General features: G+C 47.5%; 1 protein-coding gene across 2 annotated transcripts in view; it reads left to right on the top strand.

The window, feature by feature from the left end:
* hmcn1 (hemicentin 1) overlaps positions 1-17424 on the top strand; it is an 838180-nt gene that overhangs the window by 189842 nt on the left and 630914 nt on the right. For both annotated transcript variants that reach the window (XM_072511251.1, XM_072511250.1), the window contains exons 5-6: positions 2183-2354; positions 14052-14158. In XM_072511251.1, coding sequence (XP_072367352.1) covers positions 2183-2354; positions 14052-14158 — 279 coding nt within the window. The remainder of the gene's footprint in view (positions 1-2182; positions 2355-14051; positions 14159-17424) is intronic.

Genomic DNA, 17424 nt, shown 5'->3' with positions numbered 1-17424 from the left:
TCTAGACATAGACTTTGCCTTCCTTGCCGGGATCATGAGCTGTAGCATGGCAATGGCTCTCAACCATGGCAGCGGTTAAAAACACTCACTCTTTTTTTTTTTAGCCACTGCGCAGAAAGAGATGCAAGTGCTACTGACACCCAGTATCATCAATCCAACTCTCTCCCCACTCCACAACCAATTGGTCAGTGCTGTCGGGATTGGGCAGAGGCCCCACAGATTCCCTCCTCGTGTCGCGATCCCCATATCGAATAGGGAGAGAGCCACCTGAGCGTGCTCCATCTCTGGGACAATGGCCTCTCACCCGGTGCCTGCTTCCTGCAGATGTGCCAATTTCCCCCACCCCCTCACCCCGCACTCACCCCAGGGGAGGCTGCTGAGCAACCCCCTGAGCCTCCCACCCAACAGCCAGCAACTCGACTAGTCGCCATTCTGTCTCTCTGCATTACTTCTGCAGCTACTCCTGCAGCTTGTTCACTGTGCCAGCCAAGGCATTCTGGGATGGGGGATTCACAGTTTGCACCAGAACATTTAATTGGTGCAATAGGGTAGCTAGGACTGACTGAGAGACAAATTAGTTGGGAAAAGCCCGGCTATTACATTTGAGTGCAACACGTGTGCGTGATCCACGTCAGTACTGGTTTACATCTTAGCCACCATGCTGCCAAACACACCATCAGGTCCCAATTCTATAATGAACCATGTGAGCTTCTCTGTATGAATTACTGTACATATTCATTTATTTGTTTAAAATAATGCTTTAAAATCTCCCAGATTGCTTTCAGTAATAAATGAGAGATTGATTGTTGCAGGAGACTCCTGAACAGTCTGGGAGGGTTGGCAGCCCTACTTGTGATGCTCCCTGCATGTTGTCCAACCTGTCCCAACTGGTCAATACTAGCAGCAGCTGGATGATGCTTGTAAGTGGTTATGAATTGTCAAGGACCTCAATTGACAACGGGACATAAAGTGTGGCATGGACCTTCCTGCCACAGGTTTCATCAGTATGGAGGTGGAAGGTGATGTGGTCCCCAACCTCCTGCCTTGCCTCCAAACACATCACTGGAGAGAACAGAGGATTCTGCCCACAATTCATAACATTTTGGAATAGTCATGGATAGAGGAACAAATGATAACATTTTGTCACATTCTGATTTGTTACTAAGCAAGGGCCTTCGAGAGATAGAGTTTACACTGCACAAAAAGAGGACCTTGGGCCCACCGTGTCTGTGACAGCCGTCGAGCATCTATCTACTCTCATCCCATTTTTCAGCACTTGGCTCAAAGCTTTGTATGCGCATCTCAGTCCTTCTTATATGTTGAGGGGTTTTGCCTTTCCCACCCTTTCAGGCAATGAGTTCCAGATTCCAACCACCCTCTGGGTGAAAAGAGTTTTCCTCACAGCCCCTCTAAACCTCCTGCCCTTTAACTTGAATCTGTGCCCCCTGGTTATTGACCTCTCCACTAAGGGGAAAGGTTCCTCCCTATCCACCTATTTATGCCCCTCAATCAGGTTCTCGCTCAGCTTTCTCTGCTCCAAGGAAAGCAACCCTAGCTTATCCAGTCTATCTCAATGGTGAAACGGTCCAGCCCAGGTAACATCCTGGTGAATCTCCTTTGCACCCTCTTCTAGTGCGATCAATTCCTCGCTATAGTGCACCAGAACTGCACAGCATACTCCAGCTGTGGTCTGACCAGCGTTTTATACATCTCCATCATAACCCCCTGCTCTTGTATTCTGTGCCTCGGCTAATAAAAGCAAGTATCCCATATGCCTTCTTAACCACCTTACCTACCTAATCCTGTCTTCAGGGATCTAAGGACCTGCACACCAAGGTCCCACTGATCCTTTGTACTTCCTCGGGTCCTACTGTTCATTGTGTCTTCCCTTGCCTTGTTAGTTCGCCCAAAATGCAGCACCTCGCACGTTTCGGGGTTCAGTTCCAATAGCCACTGTTCTGCCCTTCTAACCAGCCCTTGACTAAGACAATGTATATCCATTTTAAGAAGAATTCTCTGAATGTTTTTCTCTTTGTAGCCTGTAATTGATCTTCCTTTAAAAGAGAGGCCAATAAAGAAGTTACAGTGTTGGGCAGCATTGTTTTATTTCTTCCCAAACATTCACACACTGTCACTTCCTTTTGGAACGTTGGTCTCATTTTACCTTATCCTTTCTTTGCAGGTTTTGAAATGGGTAAAAGAAGCAGTCCAGGCATCCAAAGTCCACCTGCTTTCCACAGACCATGTCACCCAATCTGTAAACATCTGGCAACTACCCTTTGATCCAAGTCTAAAAGAGGTCACAGTGTCTCTTAGTGGCCCTGCCCCCTTTATTGAAATCCGTGATCCCACAGGTATGGTTTTCAAGCATTAAAGAGATTGTTGAAAAGGTAATGATATGTAGTGACTGGCAAATCCTGGCAGTTATTGATTGTACTTCTTTTGTCAATGTCATAAGATATTGACATTCCTTTGTGAACATGGTCGCCCATCAGAGAGAAAGCACAATGTAACTGAAAAACGGACCACAATGTTAAAGTGGTTGTTTGTCATTATTTTTCTCGCTTTCGCTCTTCTCTTTCTATCTTTCTTTTTGAAACGACCTAACAATCCATGTAGTTATAAATAATAATTGCTAGACATCACAAGGGTTCCGGTTTTTCAGGGCAGCTGTGATAGGCAGTGAATGGATTCAGTATTTTCACCCTGATGCGACCATCAATTCACACGAGATGATTAGTAGAAGTGAACAGTGGTTTTAATAAGCTAGATCTGTGCCTTCCTGCAACTGCTTTGTACTGAGTGCCGCCTACAGGCTGCAGATTTATATACCACTCCCAAGGGGGCGGAGCCACAGGCAGAGCCCACAAGGGCATCAACATAATACAATGCAATACAGTGGTGAATTGTAGTAGCAACACGTTCACCACATTCACCCCCTGTTAAAAAATTGAAGTCCGGCGGGGGTGAAGTGGGCTCACAGATCAAGTCTGTCCGGCGCCTTGATCGTTCTCTGTGATCGCCTCAGCTCCGGCTTCGCTGCGGGCACGGGTGTTGAACTCATCGCTGCGGGTATGGGTGTTGGGCTCGTTGACTCTGGGAGCGTGTCGTCTGGAGCTTCATCACGGTGGGTTGGCGATAGGGGGAGGGGGGGTGTAGGCCATGAAGGGGTGGGGGCAGTGTTTGGTGTAGGGAGGGCGGCATAGGTGATGGTCACTGAGGAACCGGCGGGTGCCAGGTCCCGGAGGGAGACTGTATCTTGTCGGCCGTCGCGGTGCGCCACGTAGGCATACTGAGGGTTGGCATGTAGGAGCTGGACCCTCTCGACCAGGGGGTCGGACTTATGGCTCCTCACGTGCTTCCGGAGGAGGACGGGTCCCGGTGTTGTCAGCCAGGACGGAAGCGAGACCCTGGAGGTGGATTTCCTGGAGAAGACAAATAGACGGTCGTGAGGGGTCTCGTTCTTGGCTGTGCAGGGGAGCGACCGAATGGAGTGGAGCGTGTCGGGGAGGACCTCCTGCCAGCGGGAAACCGGGAGATTTCTAGACCATAGGGCCAGAAGGACGGCCTTCCATACTGTCGCGTTCTCCCTCTCCACCTGTCAGTTTCCCCGGGGGTTGTAGCTGGTAGTCCTGCTCGAGGCAATGCCCTTACCGAGCATGTACTGACACACCTCATCGCTCATAAACGAGGAGCCCCGGTCACTGTGGACGTAAGTGGGGAAAACGAACAGGGTGTAAATGCTGTGCAGGGCCTTAATGACAGTGGCCGCAGTCATGTCGGGGCATGGGATGCCAAAGGGGAAACTGGAGTGCTCGTCAACGACGTTGAGAAAATACACGTTGTGGTCAGTGAAGGGGAGGGGCCCTTTGAAATCGACGCTGAGGCGTTCAAAGGGGCGGGATGCCTTCACCAGGTGGGCCTTGTCTGGCCGATAGAAGTGCGGCTTGCACTCCGCGCCGACTTGGCAATCCCTGGTCATGGTCCTGACCTCCTCGGTGGAGTAGGGCAGGTTGCGGGCCTTGATGAGGTGGAGAAGCCGGGTGACCCCCGGGTGACAAAGGTTATTGTGGATGGCCCGAAGTCGGTCATCCTGCGCGCTGGCGCATGTGCCGCGGGACAGGGCATCTGGGGGCTCATTGAGCTTCCCAGGACAATACACACTATCGTAATTATAGGTGTAGTGTTCGATTCTGCACCTCAAGATTTTATCATTCTTGATCTTGCCCCGCTGTGTGTTGTTGAACATAAATGCTACCCACCGTTGGTTGGTGACGAGGGTGAACCTCCTACCGGCCAGGTAGTGCCTCCAATGCCGCACAGCTTCCACAATGGCTTGAGCTTCCTTTTCGACAGAGGAGTGTCGAATCTCGGAGGCGTTGAGGTTACGGGAAAAGAAGGCCATGGGCCTGCCTGCCTGGTTAAGGGTAGCGGCCAGGGCGACATCTGACGCGTCGCTCTCCACCTGGAAGGGGATGGACTCGTCCACCGCGGCCTTGGTAATGTCTGCCTTGATGCAGCTGACGGCCAGGCGGGCCTCAGTCGTCAGGGGAAAGATGGTGGCTTTGAGAAGTGGACGGGCTTTGTCCGCATAGTTGGGGACCCACTGGGCATAATATGAAAAGAACCCCAGGCATCTTTTCAGGGCCTTGGGGCAGTGGGGAAGGGGGAGTTGCAGGAGGGGGCGCATGCGGTCGGGGTCGGGCCCTAGGACTCCGTTTTCCACGGCATAGCTGAGGATAGCTAGTCGGGTTGTGCGGAAAACGCATTTCTCCTTGTTGTAGGTGAGATTGAGGGCTTGGGCGGTTTGGAGGAACTTCTGAAGGTTACGTCATGGTCCTGCTGATCATGGCCGCAGATGGTGATGTTATCCAAGTACAGGAACGTGGCCCACAGCCCATGCTGGTCAACTATTTGGTCCATCGTTCTTTGGAAGACCGAGACCCCATTGGTGACGCCGAAGGGGGCCCTGAGGAAGTGGAAGAGGCGGCCCTCTGCCTCAAAGGCCGTGCAGTGGCGATCTTCCGGGCAGATCGGAAGCTGATGGTATGCAGACTTCAAATCTACCGTGGAGAAAACCCGGTAGTGTGCAATCTGATTAGCCATGTCCGCTATACAGGGAAAGGGGTACGCATCGAGTTGCGTGTACCGATTTATGGTCTGGCTGTAGTATACAACCATCCGTTTCTTTTCCCCGATCCTGATGACCACCACTTGGGCTCTCCAGGGGCTAATACAGGCCTCGATGATCCCCTCCCTCAAGAGCCGCTGGACCTCCGACTTGATAAAAGTCCTGTCCTGGGCACTGTACCGCCTGCTCCTGGTGGCGACGGGTTTACAGTCGGAGGTGAGGTTCGCGAAGAGCGAGGGAGGGGCGACCTTAAGGGTCGCGAGGCTACATACGGTGAGAGCGGGTAGGGGTCCGCTGAACTTCAGGGTCAGGCTTCTGAGGTTGCACTGGAAATCCAGTCCTAACAAGAGAGGAGCGCAGAGATGGGGAGGACATAGAGTTTAAAATTGGCGTACTCGGCGCCCTGTATCACGAGGTTCGCGACACAATACCCCCGGATCTGCACTGAATATGACCCGGAAGCAAGGGAGATTGTTTGGGATGCGGGGGAATCTGGAGGGAACAGCGGCTTACCATGTCCGGATTTATGAAACTCTCCGTACTCCCAGAGTCAAACTGACAGGGCATTTCGTGCCCATTGACCCGGACGATCATCATGGAGTCCTTGAGGTGCTTGGGCCGTGACTGGTCGAGACTGGCCAAGCTGCGGGTAGCTGGCATGGTCGGTAGTAGCGGGGTGGTCCCAAGATGGTGGCCCACGTCGGTCGCACGTGTCGGGCGGCGTTGAAGATGGTGGCCAAGATGGCAGCCCCCATTAGTCGCACGTGTCGGGTAGAGTTAAAGATGGCTGACCCCACGGATAGCACAAGGCGGATGACACGTCAGAAGGGGGCGGTACCGGCAGGCACGCAGCCACACTGCGGGGTCTGCAGGCCTGTGAGTCTGTGGGTCAGGCCTGTGATTTTGGAACTTTGGGTTGGGCCAAGCAGACTTTGGCAAAATGTCCTTTCTTGCCGCAGTCGCTGCAGGTTGCATTCCGAGCTGGGCAATGCTGCCTGGGCTGCTGGTTCTGACCGCAGAAATAGCAAGGTGGCCCCCCGGGTTGGGCGGGCAGCCGCGCGGCACACGCCTGGGTCACCTTCGGGTCGGGTAATGGTCACGCCTTCGCCGCCCATGAGGAAATCGCGTGGTCGGAGGGGAAAGCATTTAGGCTCTGGAAGGCTACCTCTAATGAGGTGGATAGTTTTACCGTCTCTTCTAGGTCGAGGGCGCCCTTTTCGAGCAGGCGCAGTCTGACATAGTTGAATCGGACTCCAGCCTCATAGGTGTCCCGGATGGCGAGTTCCATGTGCTGCGAGGCCGTGACGTCCTTGTAGTTACAGTTTCGACGAGTACCTTCAGGTCGCGTAGATATTCCCCCAGCGATTCTCCGGGGCGTTGACGACGTGTGGTGAGGAGATGCCGCGCGAATACTTCGTTCACCGGCCTCACGTAATGTCTTTTCAGGATCGCGACCGCGTCTGCGTACATGGTCGCGTCTTCGATTAGTACAAAGCAGTCGCAGGCAGGCACAGATCTAGTTTATTAAATTGATGCGACCATCAATTCACACGAGACGATGAGTAGAAGTGAACAGTGGTTTTAATAAGCTAGATCTGTGCCTGCCTGCGACTGCTCTGTACTGAGTGCCGCCTACAGGCTGCAGATTTATATACCACCCCCGAGGGGGCGGAGCCACAGGCAGAGCCCACAAGGGCATCAACATAATACAATATAGTGGTGAATTGTAGTAGCAATACATTCACCACACACCCACATTACCTTAACAAACACCCCAAATTCAGCCATTCCTGGACACTTGTGTTGTTCACACTTACATTTCTTCAATCTCTCTGAAGGCAGATCAAGCAAACCTTTTATTTAGACTTCCTGGTTCCCCAGCATTGCATTAAAGTGGTATCCCAATGATTCGTTGGGGAATCCCTGTAAGACGTTGCCATGGAAGGGTTAACCTGCCAATTACCCAGACGTGTGAACTTCCTCTGGACAATTGCGCTGGGCTGGGAACCATCTGACAGAAGTGATTTAATCGTTGACATATGGATGGTTTTGCCAGTTTTACCCTGATAGTTACCCTGAAAGAGTTAGAGGCAAAAAACACTTCTAATTACAGAGTAGCTATTTAAAATCGCAGACTGAGCCTTGCGAAGGATACTGCCCCCCCCCCCCCCCCCACACACACACACACACACACATGACCTCCCAGGGTACACCACCCTCCAAGACCATTGTCTGAACCGCTTACCTTTAATCGTCCCTTTACACAGCTCTTTCACGGTAGCTAGTAACCTAACGAGGAGAAGTTTCTTACCTCTCTACTCCCAAGTTACTCCATGCCAGTGCAGCCGGGGATGCGCTTTGCTGCTTCTGTCGCACCCAGCCTGAGTGAGGAAGGTTGGGCAAGACAGATGCTTTGGAATTACAGCGTGGTTAAGGCCATTGTGAGTGGCAATCCGCCGGAGATTGCCACTCTGAAGAAGTTACGGGCCATAACGCTCATGAACAAAAATGGCAGTCAGGAAATGCTTGATAATATAATAATCACTTATTGTCACCAGTAGTCTTCAATACTTTTACTGTAAAAAGCCCCTCGTCTCCACATTCCGGCGCCTGTTCGGGGAGGCCAGTACGGGAATTGAACCCGCGCTGCTGGCATTGTTCTGCATTGCAAGCCAGCTTTTTGCCCACTGTGCTAAACCAGCCCCATAATGGTTCAGATGTCTGAACCATCACAGGTAAACACTTTGTCCTCCTGCCCCACCCTGAAACTCCAACTTTCCCACCTCCTGCTGTCCCCCCCCCCCCCCCCTCCCCCACTACCCTGGCCCCGCCCCTTTAGGCATGTAATCATCTGGGAGAGGCAAATAAGCAGAAAACGCCCAAGGTCACTAAGAGAACAAGTATTGTGTGATACCTCCCCACCCCCGCAGGTAATAAAAATCAGTCCAGGAGATCACATGAAACACATGTTGTAGTATTTTAAAAGAGAAGCTTGCAGACCATGAAGGTTCCAAACACAAAACGAGCTTTGTTAGGAAGGTGTTGTGAACACAGGCTGTTAGTGTCGACTGACTGTTAGCCCACCCAAATGGCTGATGATGTCATCTGTACATCATGTGATTAAACTCTTAAAATGACCCCGTTCTCACTAGGAACAACATGACTACATAGCATTTTCTACCTCGCTTACACGGAGATGCCGGCATTGGACTGGGGTGGGCACAGTAAGAAGTCTTGCAACAGTTAAAGTCCAGCAGGTTTGTTTTGAATCACTAGCTTTCGGAGTGCAGCTCCTTCATCAGGTCATTCACCTGACCTCTTACGGTACCCCCCCTTACATCAGAGATTCCTGCAATGAAACACAATATAATGCAAATAATCAAAATTTACAACATGTACAATTAACAAACACAATAGTCAATAAGTTAGGCATTTTGGAGGATGTCGATTCCTATGTGTTTGTCAGCGAACTTCAGGCATCTGCTTTTTCATGTTGACAGTAACCTCTGGTTGAGGCAACAATGGACAAACGCGAATAAAAACACCAGAGTCAACGTTGCGTTGGCAGGTTGACTTGATGTTGAAGTGTCCTCACTGGGGTACTGTCTTCCACAGTTGTTTCTGGTATTGCCAGGTTCTCAGGAATGTCTAGGTCTTCGTTTGGCAGTTGATTGTGGACTCTCGGCTGACTCCGACTCTGGAAAACCAGTTCTAGTTGCTAAAAGTTGATCAGCGCTTCTCCACACTACATCATCCCAAGTGTGAATGGTGTAGTAGACTGTGCCAAAATAATGGCAGGTATACACATCTTGCTGGTAGTGTAGTTCTTTGCCAACACTTCCTGACCTTTCTGAAAAACACAGCATTTAGTCCTGTTTCCCCCATCGCAAAACCTGACTTTGCTGTTCCGTCTTGACAATCTCTCTCGTCTCAGGAAGCTACAACAAGTCAAACGCTACGCATAACTGATGTTTTATCATAAGTAATGCCAGAGAACTTTAGGTAGTCAAATGTGCTGTATTCCTGTATATAAATCAGGAATTGGCTCAGTCGTTTAGACAATGATCCTTGCTCACAAGTTACCTTCAATGAATGCTTCATTGTCTGAACAAACCTTTCAGCCATAAAGTTATAGGTCCCATTAATTGTCCAGGTACAAAAATTGAAATAGCAGAAAACAGAATTTAAAAGGAGAAATAAGGGACAGACCGGGATTGAAAGTAGGATCCTTACCGCTTTCAGTTTAGTGTACTGTATTCACAATTCACGATGTGGTTCCCTCAACTCTGGGAATGCAAAACACTAATTGAGTGATTGCTTTGTTCAACATCTCTGTTTAGTCTGCAAGTGTGACCCTGAGTTTCCAGTCGGTTGTGTGTTCAATCCTCCATCCTGCTCCCAATCCGCTCTCTGTCTTCCGCCTCCGACACTGTTTCAATGCAGTTCAATGCCATCTCGAGTATTAGTACCTCATCTTTTGATTAGGCATTTTACATCAAATTCAACAATTTCATATCAATTATTTCATACGCAGATGCTGATAATGATTCCGCTTGTTGCCATTTAGTGCTCCTCTGGACAAATTTTGCACTTGGCTTACCTCATTACTGTTACAATCTCTGTAGAGGCTGATAACTTTTAAAAATGAATTTGAACTTAGTTAATAACTAAAAGGATAACACAACTAGAAATGTACATTTGAAAGATCTTTACTACTACAAAAGCTCTGTTGACTAAACAACATATTTATAGGCAACTTATATTTGAAACCACAGAACAGAACTTTGTCCTTTTTACTTCTAGCACAACCAAAGAAAGGCTTCACAGATATAATTTATACTGTCCTTTAAGTACACATGCAATTTACCTGTAACTTGTTGAAAGTGATTAGCTCCCATAGGCTTACTTCTCTTTTCCTTGCTCAGCCTTGTATTGTTTAATCTCAGAACTGTCTTTCATAATGAAGTTTTTCCCTGCAGATTTTTCCTCTAGTACAAGCTAGATGAATGTTCGAGCCACATTTCACTGCCTCACAAATATGGGGCGGGATTCTCCCATCCCGCGGCAGAGTGTCCACGCCGTCGTAAACACTGTCGCATTTTACGATGGCGTGAACGGGCCACGGCCAAGAGTAATTCAGGCCGCTACAGGGGGCCAGCATGGCACTGGAGCGGTATGCGTTGCTCCAGCTGCCGATCCCGGCGTGAACTGTGTGCCGCGGGATCCACGCATGCGCAGTTGTGCCGGCACCACCGCAGACATGCGCAGTTGCACTAGCACCAACTCAGACATGTGCAGCGGCGCCAACGCATGCATGCGCAGTGGCCTCCTTCAACGCGCTGGCCCCAAAGCAACATGGTGCAGGGCTACAGGGGTCGGCGCGTAGTAAAGGAGGCCCCCAGCTAGAGAGGCCGGTCGGTGGGCCCCAATCGCGGGCCAAGCCACATCGGAGGCCCCACCCCAATCTTTCAATGCCGAGGTTCCGCCGGCTCATGTCAGGTTAGAATGGCGGGACCCGGTCTTTTTCTTACGGCAGCTCGGCCGATCCTGGCCAGCGAATCGGCAGGCCAGCGTAGAGCGGCCCGTGACCGGTGCCGTGCCAACCAGGCCGGCGCCAATGGCGCCGATTCTCCGCTCTGTGGAGAATATCGTGCCGGCGGTGTGGCGCGATTCGCGCGGCCCACTACCGATTCTCCAACCCGGCGTGGGGTCAGAGAATCCTGGTCTTTCCAATCCAAATGCCAGCTCCCATCTCTTTCCTGGATCCTGGCAGACTACCCAAACTGTGTATATTTTCAGAAAGCCTGTAACCTGATATCATACCCTGTGCACCCTTCACCTCTGAAATACTATCACCATCGCAATGTGCGTCACATGGGCCTTTGATCAAGTTAGAAATGCTGATTAGCCATTCATTAGACCCCAACTCTATTCTATCATGGAACCAAAAGCACAAACTGTTTGTTTGTTTGTTTATAACCTGATATTTTAGATCATAGATCGTAGAATTTACAGTGCAGAAGGAGGCCATTCGGCCCATCGAGTCTGCACCGGCCCTTGGAAAGAACACCCTACCTAAGCTCACACCTCCAAGCTCTCACCTCCACCCTATCCCCATAACCCAATAAACTAACCTAACCTTTTTGGACACTAAGAACAATTTAGCATGACTAATCCACCTAACCTGTACATCTTTGGACTGTGGGAGTAAACCGGAGCACCCGGAGGAAACCCACACAGACACGGGGAGAAAGAAAACTCCGCAAGTCACCAACACAAGAATTGAATCCGGGTCTCTGGCGCTATGAGATAGCAGTGCTCACTCATATATATAAATTATTGATAGTCACACAAGTTGCAGATGCGGCACTGACATTACCCTTTGGGTTTGAAGCAGGTCATTGACCTGTTTCCTGCACTGGACCTAGGTTCAGTATGTGACCCTATTATTGCCATCCTTTCCCTAATGACCTGGAGAAGAACATGCAGAGAGGTATTGCTGAACTGAGGATCTGGTCTGCTTTGGCGGTCACTCGCCCATCTTTTCAAAGAATATGGTACTCTCAAACAGTGGGGCATCCTGGCATTAATGCACAGACTCCCTGTTTGAGCAGGAGGCTCATTAATAGGCAGTATGTAGATGCAACATTACCAGTAATGAAAAACGTCCCCCACCATTAAATTGCATACATTTTGCATGCACACCACTATAATCATTGTAATATTTTGGGGGGAAAAGTGGAAGTGGCACTCCATTCTGGTTATGGTGTCAGGGATGACTTGCTGTTGAATCCAAGCTATTGCATCCACTCTAGCTCCGTATTAATCAGATAACGAAAGTTCCTTTTAATTTCAGTGGGATTATGGTTGGTTGACAGGTGGAGCATATTCAGTGCTAACAAGTTTGTTGGCATGAGGCCTGAACCATTCTGGGGCCCAGGCCCAGGCTTCATTCACAAGCCGTCAACAAGATGTCGAGCTGAGCTACAGTCAGTAAACTGTGGATGGGGGGGGGGAGGAAGATGATCCCAGGACCGGGTGCAGGAATGCAGTGCGCTTGTACATTTTGTGTCCAGGAAGAGCACTTGTGTTCCTCAAGGTCGCTCAAGGAAAAAACAAATAATCATATTTTGGACTATTTTCTGAGGAACCTCCTACATTCCCTGCAAGTAAATTTTAGTTCCCTCCCCCTGCAGCTCAAAACCTGCTCTTTCACCACTGGCCAGCTATTACTCCATGCTGGGTTCAGGTGGGAGACTGACAACACTGACACAGATGTTGCCTGGGGGTTATAATCTCACCAGGCCTCATGCTGCAGTAGGCTGGACATGTTGCTGTCAGCCTGCTCCCTGCCACATGACTCCCACCAGAAATTCCACTTTCTACTCCTGAGTTGAGAAAACATTTTGGAGATATCATATTTTGTAGATAATACATATCTACATATTCATATGTGAAGATGTCATATTTTATATTTATATGTATATTCATATATGTGAAGATATATTTTACCCATTTCTTGGACATTAGGTATATGTGTCCTGTACTGCCTCAGCAATTATTTCTATTTACAGTGTTAACGATTAAGTATATATTAACTACTGCCTCTTCTTGTTAGCCTTAAACCTTTCGACCCAGAAACTGAATTACTCTGCCACCTGTTTGCATGGTAGCACAGTGGTTAGAACTGTTGCTTCACAGCACCAGGGTCCCAGGTTCGATTCCCGGCTTGGGTCACTGTCTGTGCAGAGTCTGCACATTCTCCCCATGTGTGCGTGGGTTTCCTCGGGGTGCTCCGGTTTCCTCCCGCAAGTCCCGAAAGACGTGCTGTTACGTAATTTGTACATCCTGAATTCTCCCTCTGTGTACCCGAACAGGCGCCAGAATGTGGCGACTGGGGCTTTTTCACAGTAACTTCATTGCAGTGTTAATGTAAGCCTACTTGTGACAATAAAGTTTATTATTATGATTATTATTATTAAAGTGGCCATCTGATGGCCCAATATTCTGCGTCAACTGTCTTATTAGTAAAGGCTGCACATTAATATGTGAGCCACTGTAGTTCACAATTCATCTCCCTCCCAATTGACTCAACCCTGCTTCCTAGACACTCATTATAACCTCAGTAAGTGTCTGAGCTCCTGGGACTGGTTTCCCTAACTTGGCAACAATAAGACAGTGAGACTGACCTCATAAGGCACTACTTTGAAGCTGTACCCAAATTCGGGGGCAATTCAATTGCGAGGTCATGGTTTTTGTAACTAACATTCAAAACATCTGCCTATTTTAAATTAAGAAAGTTAATTACTCAACTACTTAATTTCAGATTTAAAATGAAACCCAGTTCTCTGCCTCTGTTTTCCTTAGGTGACTTGTAAGGTTTGTCATAGGTTACACTGATGTTGCTCTACATTTGGCAGGCTACTGAACTTTGTAACTCTGCTAAGTGGGGTAGGTCTTGCATCTTCAAGCCGGTAACTATGGGAACAGTCTGACAGTCGTGGTAGTATTGTGATGGTCTTCGAACCAAAGAAGTGGCAAAATCAAATCCCAGCCTTGGCTAACCTTCAAACTCAAGAGCCCGTGGTGACCTGACTGGTCCTGGGCCTTTGTTTGAATTTTGAGAGCCAGAATAATGTTGGCCTTGCTCAGCTGAGTGGCAAAAGACCAGAGAAGAACTCATTGGGCCAAATTTAACTCTGTGCCAATGAATGGATTTTGGATGAGTTAAAGTTTCACCCATTGAATGTACTACCCAAGCAAAACTTTTCCAGATTGGGGCGAATTTTAAAAAATATAACTTTTGTTTTTACAAAAAGCTGGCATTTTTGAAAAAAACCTTGCAGAGAATTTTGTTTTTAATGCAATTTTGCAGCAGTGGCAGGTTATGATTAAAAATGTCTTTTCTTTTGACTTTCAGGAAAGTTGATAAAGAAGGGATCTGGTCTTAATGAGCTCTTACACATTGCAAACTCTGCCAGGGTGGTTAATGTAAAAGATCCAGAACCAGGACTGTGGACCATTAAGGTAAATATTTATGAAAATAAGATGTTCAAAGTTCTCTGAAGACAGACAAAATTCTATGATTCTACATTTCACCCTCACACCCTAACTTCAACAAGAAACCAGCAGAATGTCCTGAGGAAATATGGCAGCACAAAGACATGCTTTGACTCTGCTAATTTTGTGAGTTTCTATGTGGCCTTGTAATGGGCGGAACTTTCAATGTCATCAAGGTTAACTTTATGTACCAAACAGAATATGATGTTGATTAAAAAAACTGGATTTTTTTCCCCCCTGTTTTATTCCTTCATGTGATGCATCACTGGCTCGGCAAGCATTTATTGCTCATCTCTAATTTTGCTCACTAAGGTGGTGGTGAGTTGCCTTCTTGAACCGCTGTAATCCATCTGATGTAAGTACACCCACAGTGCTCTTAGGAAGGAAGTTCCTGGATTTTGACCTCGCGATGGTGAAGGGACAGTGCTATATTTCTAAATCAGGTTGGTGAGTGACTTGGAGGGGAACTTCCATTATGGTACTCCCATGTGTCTGCTGCCCTGCTCCTTCTAGATAATAGTGGTCATGGGTTTGGAAGGTGCTGCCTAAGGAGCCTTGGTGGGTTCCTACAGTGCATCTTGCAGCTGGTATGCACTTCTGCACTACGCTTCGATGGTGGAAGGAGTGAATGTTGTGAATGAGGTGCCAATCAAGAAGGCTGCTTTGTTCAGGATGGTGTCATGCTTATTGAGTGCTTCATTCATCAAGGCAAGTATTCCATCACACTCCTGACTTGTGCCATGTAGATGCCTTGTAGATGCTGGACAGGCTTTGGGGAATCGGGAGGAGAGTTACTCACTGCAAGATTCCTAGCACAAACCTGGGCAATTTCCACATTGCCAGGTAGATGCCAGTGTTGTAGCTGTACTGAAACAACTTGGCTAGGGGTGCCAATTTATGGAAGAGTTCAATGTCAATTACTGGTCATTCTGTTATATGTAATCTGAAGTGAGTTGTATCAACTTTTCCCACATAAAATTTGAATACACAAACTTGTGCATGCAAGGTCAAAGTGTTTCTCTTATAAGCATTTTATGCTCTGTGTTTCCTTTTCTAGTCCAATGTAGCTTGTTCCTGGTGATCCAAGTGTGAGGACACTCTGGAGCTAAGTGTTCACCAGTTAACTCCTACGGGTGGGGTTATGTGGGAAAATTACGTGGTCAGTCTTGCTACAATCTACTCCCCCTACACTCCCTGAAGCAACCCTGAAATCTACTTGCCATAAAATTCCTGGACCTTCGAATTTCCATGTGCTGCAACAGTGCTCGGCCCAGGAATTTAATGTACCATAACACTGTTGTGGACCATGGAAGTGCTATGTGGCATAGTGATGTTGGATCCTTGCAGCGCCATCTACAATAGCAGTGTAGGGCTGAGAGACACTGCAATAGCTACACAGGGCTCTGGACTCTCATCGTTCATCGCATACATTGTTACTGTCGCAGGCAGGAAGGAGCCGAGCTGTTAAAATCTGTCCCAACCTCTGAGCAACTCTGCATGAATAAGAACGTGTAAGAGCAACAGCTTTAACTTGCGTTTGTGTGCATGGTTAGAATATGTAGTCATTCTGGTCTAGCTGCCAGTCACCCTGCTGTGTAACCAGGCACGTGATTGAATACACAATATTGCAGCACCCCGAAAAGGTTCTGGAATGTAAATTGATTATTCTTTTTGCAAAAGAGTATTTCTTGTCTAAAAATTCATTGATCCATTCTTCTTTATTCTGATTTGAAAGCGAGCAGATGATTATGGTTACAAAATATCCACTCAGTAGAGTTGAGTAAAGCTTTTGCTGTTATGACAATAGAGCACATGATTTCCTGAAACAAAGTAACACACAGCATGGTGCTAATTCATGATTGAAACCAGAATGTTCAGCTCTTGTATTACTCTGGTGCCTTTGGCTTCTAGTGCAGGGGTGTCACGCAGCCAACAGAAAAACTAAAGCAAGCTTGCTTGCTAAGCTGAAGTTAATCGTTAAGAGGAGTTCTTTTTGACTTGGTCGTTCCAGGTCTCAGACTTTGTCAATTTGGCCAGTTTACTTCAGTTTTGCTACCTCTGTGAGCAAGAACTGTATATTGGGAAATACTACAATTAATGTATTTTAATTAAAAAAACGCTTTTCATTTGTAAAAGATCAGGCTTCATTACGGGAGACCTGTAGATACCATTGTTGCACACTTTTACTGCAATGTTTGGCTTTTCACAACTGGATTGCTGAATGTAAGTTAACTATCAAAACTTGATGTTCTCGTCCCCATTTTCTAGCTTTGTACTCAAAGGCACGTTCTGCTCATTTCCCCACACTTCACAGTCTTGCACTATTCTCTTCACTTGTTAGAGCCTCCTGTTTTCATCTTCACTGAGCAATGAACAATATGACTTGGGACAGACTGACAAAGGAGCATAAAGGAAACACAGATCCCAAAGGATCTTTTGCTTTTAAGAAGCCATTGTCCCTCTAGGTTCTAGCTCATTCATCATAATCACCGAAAATGTTCTGGTCCCACCGTTGACCATGGCTCCTAAACCTGAGCATGGGACCCCCACTGGCAGACTCACAAAAGGGCAAGGACCTCAAATGACCCTGCTACCTTGTATTTTATAAGCACAACAAATTAAAAACTGAACAAATGTCCCAGTACCATAGTTGACAATGTCAACCTCTGTATTTGATCAGAGGTCACGATATTGAGGTCACGATATGAAACATGTAATTCCGAATTAAATTCTCCACAGCCTGGTGAAAATCTCCAGCTTTTGATAGTTTCAATTGGCATAAATGGAATAATATAAATCAAACCTAATTAATTTAACTCTATTTTTAAATTAAGTGTTCCTAATCTAATGTGATATTGCAGCATTTACTTCAAATTCATTTACTTGCAAAATCATTTCTGCACTTCTTACGTATCGGTGAGATTTTTTTAATGTCCTTTGTCGTGAATTGCATTTTACTCTCTAAAAGGTGATACCAAGGACATGTACAAGAGTAGGTAATGTTGCTATGCCCTATATCGTTTTGCTGCTTTACTGTTAGTTTTTCCTTTCCCCACCCCTCCCCCATAACCATGGTTATACCCTTGAAGTTTGTAATTAATTACTCTTTTGAGGTCAGTCAAATAACAAGACACGGCAATTAGGCACATTATGAGTGTGGAGAGATAAAAAGGCCCTCCTGTAAAGGCAGTGGAAGACAGCCATAATGACACGATGTGCTAGTGCACTCTGCT

This window comes from Scyliorhinus torazame, chromosome 7, assembly GCF_047496885.1.
Source record: "Scyliorhinus torazame isolate Kashiwa2021f chromosome 7, sScyTor2.1, whole genome shotgun sequence".
In the NCBI taxonomy this organism is placed as follows: Eukaryota; Metazoa; Chordata; class Chondrichthyes; order Carcharhiniformes; family Scyliorhinidae; genus Scyliorhinus; species Scyliorhinus torazame.
Note: the sequence above shows the minus strand (reverse complement) of the source record. Positions and strands in the feature narration are given on the sequence as shown.